The sequence below is a fragment of the Galeopterus variegatus genome, unplaced genomic scaffold (assembly GCF_000696425.1).
Source record: "Galeopterus variegatus unplaced genomic scaffold, G_variegatus-3.0.2 Scaffold852, whole genome shotgun sequence".
Lineage (NCBI taxonomy): Eukaryota > Metazoa > Chordata > Mammalia > Dermoptera > Cynocephalidae > Galeopterus > Galeopterus variegatus.
The window spans coordinates 194,963-204,546 of NW_007726963.1; the positions used below are offsets into that span (position 1 = coordinate 194,963).

The window sequence follows — 9,584 nt, forward strand, 5'->3', positions numbered from 1 at the left end:
CTGAGGAAGAAGCACGCGGACAGTGTGGCCGAGCTCGGGGAGCAGATTGACAACCTGCAGAGAGTCAAGCAGAAGCTGGAGAAGGAGAAAAGTGAGATGAAGATGGAGATCGATGACATGGCCAGCAACATCGAAACTGTCGCCAAGTCAAAGGTACCCCGCCGACCCTTCTGCTTTTGGCAAATGCAAGACAGCCACACCCACCTGCCTATGAGCATGTGTAATTTGAGGCCCCCAAACACACTGCATATTCTAAACTGAAACCCTGTCCCCCATTTCTGTCTCCTCCCAATTCCTCAAATTCTTTCAAGTCATTTGTCTTGTCTATTCAGGCTGCTGTTAACAAAATACCTTAGACTGGGTAATTTATAAATAGCAGAAATTCATTGCTCATGGTTCTGGAGGTTGGGAAGTCCCAGATCAAGGCACCAGCAGATATGGTGTCTGGTGAGGGCTGCTTTCTGCTTCCAAGACGACACCTTCTTGCTGTGTCCTCACATGGCAGAAGGGGTGAACAAGCTCCTTCAGACGTCTTTTACAAAGGCACTAATTCCACTCATGAGGGCTCCACCCTGATGACCTAAACCACCTCCCAAAGGCTCTACCTCCCAACACAGGGGATTAAGTTTTAACATATGAATTTGGGGACACACAAACATTCAGACCATAACATCATTCAAGCTTGATCAAATGATCTGCCATTGCTCAAGTTTGCATCATCCTTCCAGAGTCTCACAGAAAGCTTCCAATCCACCTGTCATGTTCTAGAACTAAACCTGTGCATGGATTGCACCAAAGGGTCTTCCTGGGTATGGCGGCCTTGTTAGCCCACAATATTAGTCTCTGGGAGGTACAGCCTATGTGAAGTTATGCATGTGAGCAGGGGTGGATCCAGGGTCTGTGGCACTTGAAGCATATAAAACTTGAGAGGGTTGTGACTCTTTAAGAAAAAGTATATGGAATTCTGAAAATGGGGTATGAAAGTTAATATTTAGAATGAGAAAAATAAGTCACAGATTACTAGGGCCTTGGCGAGTTGAGTTCCTTTCTTTGGAGGCTTCTTCAGGCCATTTGTCAGAAATGCTTACATAGAAGTATATTCTGCTTGCGTGGGGTATGAAAGTTAATATTTAGAATGAGAAAAATAAGTCACAGATTACTAGGGCCTTGGCCAGTTGAGTTCCTTTCTTTGGAGGCTTCTTCAGGCCATTTGTCAGAAATGCTTACATAGAAGTATATTCTGCTTGCAGTGGCTTCCCTCTCCCCCACCTGGAACCCACTATGACTCCTCAAAGTCTCATAGTGTCCATGCAAATGAGGGCCCTGCAGCTTAAACTTTACCAGCTCCACAGAAAACCCGCTTCTGCATATGACTTCAAAGCAAAGCTTCCCTCCGAGAGCAACTGTGTGCTCCTACATGGAACAGCTCCGAGCTGTACCTGCAGCCGTCAGCTGGGCAGGAAGAAGCAGCCATGACCCAGATGTGGGCTGTGGGCCTCCCTCAGAGGGTTTCTCAGAAGGTCAGGGTGTGTGTCGAGGAAAAGAAGGGAAGACATGGATCAGAGAATTAAAGTGGCCTTGATGGCGCCCGTTGTTTAGGGTCTGGATTCACATGCCCTGGGCTTCCTCCTCATTGCACCCCTCTCCCTGGCTGCAGCTCACTGGCCCCGGGGGCTGACTCCTTTCTCTTTCTCTCCTGCTTCCCCATATTCTGCCCTTTCTCTCCTTCTTGTTTTTTTTTCTTTTTTTTCTTCCTCTAAGAAGTTGTGTCTGTGTGCATTCTCTCTCTCTCTGAGCAAGCCAGGCCAGGTTGCAGGATTGGCTGGGTTACAAGAAACTCCAGCATTATCCATATGCTGTGCCTGTACCCACAGCCCGTCCTTCAACCTCTCTATCTCCAGAATTGCTTTATACTCTCTGCTCTCAATTTTTAAATCCAGTGGAAGAAACACTGCGTATTTCTTCATACTTTTTAAGTTGTTTGTAGCTTTAGATTTTCTCCTCTTGAGTCACCATCCCTTTTCCAGCCCTGGCTGCTTTAATTCTTTTGTGTTTGCATGTCATCTTCTCAAAGAGACCCTAAGCCCCTGGAGGACTTCCTTTGAATCTACTACCTTCATCTCTCCTGCTGCCTTCTCATATCTCCCAGTCTAAGGAAAAACATGTGCTCAATACATTTAATTTTATATTTTATGGGTCAGGAGGAAGAGAGAACAGGTCTACAACATACACAAGGTTTTTGAACAAACTCCACAAAAATACAGGCTAACTAGAGGCTGGAAAAGTAAATCCTTCCAAATCACCTCCACCATAGGGAACCTTTTATAATTGAATGAAATGCTCAACAGTGTCATCTCAATACACTTGACCCTTCAACAACATGGGTTTGAACTGCACGGGTTCACTTATATGTGGATTTTTTTAAATAAATACTGTAAATGTATTTTCTCTTATGATTTTCTTAGTAACATTTTCTTTTTTCTAGCTTACTGAATTGTAAGACTACAGTACATAATACATATAACATACAAAATATGTTTATTGACTGTCTGTGTTATCAGTAAGGCTTCCTGTCAACAGGAATTTTAGGGGAGTCAAAATTTATACATGAATTGTCAACTATGCAGGGGTCAGCGTCCCTAACCCCCATTTTGTTCAAGGGTCAACTGTACTTTGCAGGAAATATTATTCACATGGCAACAGAGTTACTTATTTTACAAGAGAATCCCGAGGTTCCTTTGAGTGGCATCTTCTCAAAGGTTTGTTTACAAATCATTAAATACTTGCCTACCAAAAGCTGACATTTCAAGCTATTACTGGTGATTGAGCAGCAATCACAAATAAATATAAAGCAAATCTGAAATGATTATGAATTTTTTAAACTGACCTTTATAGGTTGTGTATTTTTATTTTTATTTTACCTGACAAGAAGCTAAATTATCAAACTGTCCAGTTCCGGGGCCGGCCCGGTGGCGCACTGGAGAGTGCGCCGCTTGGGAGCATGGCAGCGCTCCCGCCGAGGGTTCGGATCCCATGTGGAGACCGGTTCCCGCTCACTGGCTGAGCGCGGTGCGGGCGCAACACCGAGGGTTGCGATCCCGTTGCCGGTCCCCAGTACGGGCGCGACACCGAGGGTTGCGATCCCATTACCGGTCAGTAAAAAAGACAAAAAAGGAAAAAAAAAAAAAAAAACTGTCCAGTTCCGTATTGGGCACCAGGAACCCATTTTCCCCACTCATGTTGACCTTTTTTTGTAAGAGTAATATTGAAAGAATGTGCCGGACTGTGGAAGACCAATTTAACGAAATCAAAGCCAAGGATGACCAACAGACACAGTTAATCCATGATCTGAACATGCAGAAGGCAAGACTGCAGACCCAAAATGGTGAGGATGGGCAGGTTCCTGGGGTCCAGCTGGGACATGGGAGAGGGTGGTCAGCAATACTCACACGGCAGCCACCTCTGTTTGGTAGGGGAGCTGAGCCACCAAGTGGAAGAGAAGGAATCTCTGATTTCACAGTTAACCAAAGGCAAGCAGGCCCTCACTCAGCAGCTGGAGGACCTTAAGAGGCAACTGGAGGAAGAAACCCAGGTAAGGATGCCTCTTTTTGTAACGGCAGAGTCAGATAGAACCTGAGAAGCCATGCAGTGTGACCTCTTCCGCACGAAGTCAGTAAGAAGCAGTACTACATTGAGAAGACTGATGCCCCTCCTCTCTGCTTGGCAGTAGGGCAGGAACCTGCTCTTTAAGGTTAGCAGACCTTGGCACTGAATCTCCTGCCTCAGGGCTAGACAACTCCACCAGGGTGCTGTGTTTCTGAGCTTCTCTGTCTCCCACAGGGTGGCCTGATAAACTCCCCTCTCCAGCCAGGAGCATCTCCTCCCCAACATACACCAGCTTGACCACCTCTGCCTAGCAGTTCATCCTGGCCACTGGAGATACCCTCCTATTTCCTCTTCATTCTTCTTTGTGTGCCACCTCCTGTAACACCTGATCTTAAGCTCACCTTCTCCAAAACAACTACAGTTTTGGGGGCACCTTTGGGACAGTTGCATAAATATGAACGTCATCACGTTCTTGACTTCAGTATCTAGATATTTGTGCTTATAATATGTCTCTCCTGATCTGTAAATAATTTTTCCCTCCAGTAGATACAGTGCCCAGTAGAACAGTACACACAGTAGGTGCTTAATAAATGCTGCTAATGTGTATTCAAGCATTAGAATAGAAATCCAGGAATGCACAAAACTGCACAAATGGAATTCTGAGGTTGCTGTGCACTGGCTAAGACTTACGGGGCAATCTTTTGGAATTTTCCCAAGCTCTATCTTTCTCTTCTGGGAAAAAAAAAAAAAAAAGGTCCTATGTTTGTCTCCCATCTTTCTTTTCTGTAGTAAGGGTCTTTGGTGGACTAGGGGACGTGGGGAGTGGTGAGAACCAGAGCTTGAACAATTGATGAGAGCAAGGCTGTCCTTTGACCAGGATACAGCAGCAGCTGAGTTTTTCTTCTAAGGCAAAGTTTTGTTTATTTGCATTTTTAAAGGGATGAAAATGCACGAATCACTGCCCTGGGTCAACAGAGCTCTTTCTTTGATGGTGGCACCAGAGGGTGTTTTGTGACAATTATAGTTATAGCTAAATTGTGGCCCTGTCCAGATGTGAATGACTGAGTGATGGAGGCCTCTGGGTATGTCCTCCTCTGTTCGGGAAGAGGAGAAACAGTCCTGAAAACAGCGCAGCTCACATTAGCCATACCCAGTGTGGGGGCAGAGCCCACTGGCGACACCAAAAGATGCCTGCAGGTTTTTCATGCTCAGCATTCGTAACATTGCATCAAGTACTGAGAAAAATATTCCCTTCTAAATTCTGTTTCAATCCTTTCACTACATCAAGGAAAAGGTCTCAACTTGGATAACAGCTCTCTAGCCTTTGCTTATCTACCTCACTAAGAAATTATTAAGAAATAGAGAGTAGACCTCAGGCACAGCCGCAGCAGGCAACAGTGCCTAGCTGGACCATCATGACATTGTACTATTGCCATTGCATTTATTCTCATGGTTACCTTCTATTTATGGCAACTGTTAATAGTTTTCCATATACTGTAGTGTCATCGTTTATTTTTCTAAGTAATTACATTCAAGCATAATTAAGGAGTCAACTTAACAAAAATTAAACAAAACAGGCGATGTGCTGATATGGCAAAATTTGTGAAGGCAGCATAAGAATGATACAAGTTGGGGAAAAGCTATTTGAATGAAAATACCTTAAATTGGAAAAGGGTCCAATGTTTTTGCAATTTGTCACCACTGTAATTCCCAGGCCAAGAACGCCCTGGCCCACGCCCTGCAGTCCTCTCGCCACGACTGTGACCTGCTGCGGGAACAGTATGAGGAGGAGCAGGAAGCCAAGGCTGAGCTGCAGAGGGCGCTGTCCAAGGCCAACAGTGAGGTTGCCCAGTGGAGGACCAAATACGAGACGGACGCCATCCAGCGCACGGAGGAGCTGGAGGAGGCCAAGTATGAGGTTATGATAGGAGAGGTGGCTCTAGGACACAAGCCAAAGGGCACAGAAGTCTTCCTACCTTCAGAGAATCCCTCTGCCCTCCCCAGGCCTTTGTAATTTCTTACGCATTCAGAGAGTGCCCCCCACCTTCTCAGGGTCTCCGTGTCCTTCCCCTGGGGAACTGTCTATTCTCCACCTGGCTCCCTCGGTGGCTCCTGGGGGACCTGCTTTGCAACCAAGAATTTTGAGATTCTCTAGGTGATACGTGGATCCTCTCCACTCATCAAATTCTAGGTCTTGGTCTGGTCTTACCAAATGCCACTCCTTTCCAGACTATTTATTTCTCTTCTGATCTGGCAGTTCCCTTCTGAAAGATTATACCTTTGCCAAGGAAAAAAACTAAATCTGGTTTTCCTAGGAAAAAACTGGCCCAGAGGCTCCAGGAAGCGGAGGAAAACACAGAGGCAGCAAACTCCAAGTGTGCCTCCTTGGAGAAAACCAAGCAGAGGCTTCAAGGGGAAGTGGATGACCTGATGCTGGACTTGGAGCGGGCCCACACAGCCTGCGCCGCCCAGGACAAGAAGCAGACGAACTTCGATAAGGTCCTTCCCCAACCGCTTAATGGTAGCAGTGGTAAAAGTGATGGCCTGTCACACACTTGTGTGAGACACACACATCCTAGGAGGTCCCCAGTTAGAGCATCAGTTCCCAGTTTGGGGGATTTGGGTGTCTCTTTTCTTTTATGACAGCCCCTCCAAAAAGATTTTTTTTTTTTTCCTTTTTTGTCTTTTTTCGTGACCAGCAACGGATCGCAACCCTCAGTGTCGCGCCCGCACCGGACCGGGACCGGCAACGGGATCGCAACCCACGGTGTTGCTCCCACACCTCGCTCAGCCAGTGAGCGGGAACCGGTCTGTATGTGGGATCCGAACCCTCGGTGGGAGCGCCGCCGCGCTTCCCAAGCGGTGCACTGTAGCAGTGCGCCACCGGGCCGGCCCAGAATTTTATTTTTAGTTGTAATTAATTCATATCGAGATTGTAATATCTTTAAGAATACAGCAGAGCCCCTGTAGAGATATCAGAGTTTGGAGCCCCTGATCTAGAAGGAGACCACCTCTTTCTTCAGTCCCTAAGGATGGACAGGAGAAAACTTGGCGTTACTGACAGCCCTTGTTTGAGTGGACTCTCTCATGTCCCCCAGCCCTTTCTGCTTCTCACGTGTCCTTTTGTCACCCCCCAGGTCCTTGCAGAGTGGAAGCAAAAGCTGGATGAAAGTCAAGCTGAGCTGGAAGCTGTGCAGAAAGAGTCCAGGTCACTTAGTACTGAAATCTTCAAGATGAGGAACGCCTATGAGGAGGTGGCGGATCAGTTAGAGACGCTGAGGCGGGAGAATAAAAATCTGCAAGGTGAGCTCTCTTGGCACCACAGGTATAAATGTCCTCTTGCCCTCCTGCCAACCCCTTCCCCATTTGGCCACTGCCATCTCCAAATGCCTCCCTCTTTGCACTTCCCCACAAAACCCTTACCCATCACATTTACTCAGTTTGCCCCAAGGCCAAGCCCTCTTCGTGTAAGGCATGGTAGCAGCTAAGTCTTGCTCTTGAGAACTGAAGGCACAGTGGATTGCTGAAGTCACTACTTTGTTGGAGAACAAGACCCGTCAGGGATTCTAAGTGGCTTTGAATCCTTGTGCATATCAGTAAATCCCTTAAGACCTCAGACTCCTGGCTCACAAAATTAGACTTGCCCTGATGCTTTACAAAGCTCTTTCTGAGGTCTTTCTGAGACTATAATTCTATGCATATTCCCCGCAATTTTTTCCTCTCTGTGACCGTTTTGTATACTTTGTGAAGTTTTAGGGTTACAAAGTGTTCTTTACCTGTCGCTCCTTTCTCTGCCACGTTCAGGTGAGGCAACACATCCGTGTCTTGCCAACACCTCATCTGAACAGCTCACTGTATCCTCTCCTCTATAAATGTCATGAGTGAATTGCCAATCCCTAAATTGCCTGGCAAATACCTATGCTGTCAACTGGAGCCTGTTGAAACAGCCTAAATCGAGCCTGTCCTTTGCAGAAGAGATTTCTGACTTAACCGAGCAGATTGCAGAAACTGGCAAGAATCTTCAGGAAGTGGAAAAGACCAAGAAGCAAGTGGAGCAAGAAAAATCAGATCTGCAGGCTGCCTTGGAAGAGATGGAGGCAAGTGTCTGAGATAGGACATTCAGAAACTCAGCAGGACGGGATACTGAAAGAGGCTGCACTTGGTCGCCCCAAAGGGCCCCTCTTGCCAGGAGGCCCTGAAGAACCATTTGGGAAAAACATCCAGCTGCCCCTGGGGCCAAAACAGCTGTGCTCTGCTACTTTATGTCCTGGGTGTCCTGTAGAACATTTCCCATTTTGAAAATAAATAAATGTGTCCATTATGTTCTCAATGTCTTCCTCCCAGGAAGCAAAAAATAAAATAAAATAAAATAAATCAACTAACATCCTGAGAGCCAGCAGAATCCCTCAGTTTATGTTTAAAAGAGTCCACTATTGGGAGTCCTGCATAATCAAAACGGCCCAGAGTCTTCTGATGTAATTGTGGTAAGTGCAGGACAATTGGTTGAAATGTTTCTAGGGACATTTGAACTAATGCAGGAGAACAGGAGAGCAATTGCCCTGTTGTTTTAGAGAACAGGTTGACTCCTGATCTATAGTCACTATTAAAATAGACATGCTTAATAAAATTTTTACTAGTTCTAAAATATGCTCTCTCAAGACATAAGATTATTTGTTAACAAAGTCTTAGTCCCAGTTTCATCACTATTTAGGGACATTTGGGAGCAAGTCAAATACTCAGACCTCTCTAAGTGTCGTTCTCTACATCTCTAAAATGTGTGTAATAGCTTATGGGTATAAGAATACTTATAATAAAATCGCCTGTAAAATGAGTATAATATCCACTTATCATAATGGGATGAAAATATTCATACAAGAAGGTGGCTGCCCACGGCCTCCCAATCAATCGCTCCCTTACTTTGTTAGGGTTCCTTGGAACACGAGGAAAGCAAGATCTTGCGCGTCCAGCTAGAGCTGAGCCAGGTCAAATCCGAGCTTGACTGCAAGGTCTCCGAGAAGGATGAAGAAATCGAGCACCTGAAAAGAAACAGCCAGCGTGTAGCAGAGACCATGCAGAGTGTTCTGGATGCTGAAATCCGGAGCCGGAACGATGCCCTGAGGCTAAAGAAGAAGATGGAGGGAGATCTCAGTGAGATGGAGATCCAGCTGGGCCATTCCAACTGCCAGGTGGCAGAGACCCAGAAACACCTGCGCACTGTCCAGAGCCAGCTCAAGGTGAGCATGCTGCCTTTGCACACCTGCATGGGCCCTCAGCCCACCCTGCGGCTCTGGCCTCACCCCTGGTTTCCCCTGAAGGATTCCCAGCTGCACCTGGACAACGCCCTGAGAAGCAACGAGGACCTCAAGGAGCAGCTGGCCCTTATGGAGCGCAGGAACAGCCTCCTGCTGGAGGAACTGGAGGAGATGAAGGTGGCCCTGGAGCAGACGGAGCGGACCCGCAGGCTGTCAGAGCAGGACTTGCTGGACGCCAGTGACCGCGTACAGCTCCTGCACTCCCAGGTACGTCCACCCTGGCGGCAGGTAGGGCCTCCTGCACCTCCAGGTGCATCGTGCACAAGGAAAGAGCACTTGCTTCCTCCCTGACTAGCGGTCAAAACCAAGTTTCCTTAAGTTTGGTTCTTGGAATAACTTTGACTCTTGATTGACAGATTCCCGAGCTTCCTTTATCCGAAGATCAAGATACAAGGTCATGCATGTTGTGGGGAAATCAGAGCAAAGAAGGAGATTAATTATTGCATAAAGCACCTGGGGAAGGCTTCCCTGAGGAAGTAGACTTTGATGTAAAATCTTAGAATATTAGAAAATTAGGAATTTCTTTCAAAATAATTATTTTTATGAAAAATTTTTAAAGCTTCACGTTTAAAAAAAACAAAATACAAGTAAACACATAGAAGAAGAAAATGAACCATATTGTTAATATTTGAGGCTCTCTCATTCTTAGGCCTTTGTGAATTACAT

At 46.3% G+C, this 9,584-nt stretch overlaps 1 protein-coding gene across 1 annotated transcript in view; it reads left to right on the forward strand.

The window, feature by feature from the left end:
- MYH13 (myosin, heavy chain 13, skeletal muscle) overlaps positions 1-9,584 on the forward strand; it is a 53,941-nt gene that overhangs the window by 36,448 nt on the left and 7,909 nt on the right. Inside the window, exons 26-34 of the mRNA XM_008572952.1 lie at positions 1-153; positions 3,259-3,385; positions 3,474-3,592; positions 5,321-5,517; positions 5,922-6,105; positions 6,744-6,909; positions 7,579-7,703; positions 8,532-8,840; positions 8,922-9,125. The exon at positions 1-153 is cut by the window's left edge and continues 1 nt beyond it. Of these exons, the coding sequence (XP_008571174.1) occupies positions 1-153; positions 3,259-3,385; positions 3,474-3,592; positions 5,321-5,517; positions 5,922-6,105; positions 6,744-6,909; positions 7,579-7,703; positions 8,532-8,840; positions 8,922-9,125 (1,584 nt within the window). The remainder of the gene's footprint in view (positions 154-3,258; positions 3,386-3,473; positions 3,593-5,320; positions 5,518-5,921; positions 6,106-6,743; positions 6,910-7,578; positions 7,704-8,531; positions 8,841-8,921; positions 9,126-9,584) is intronic.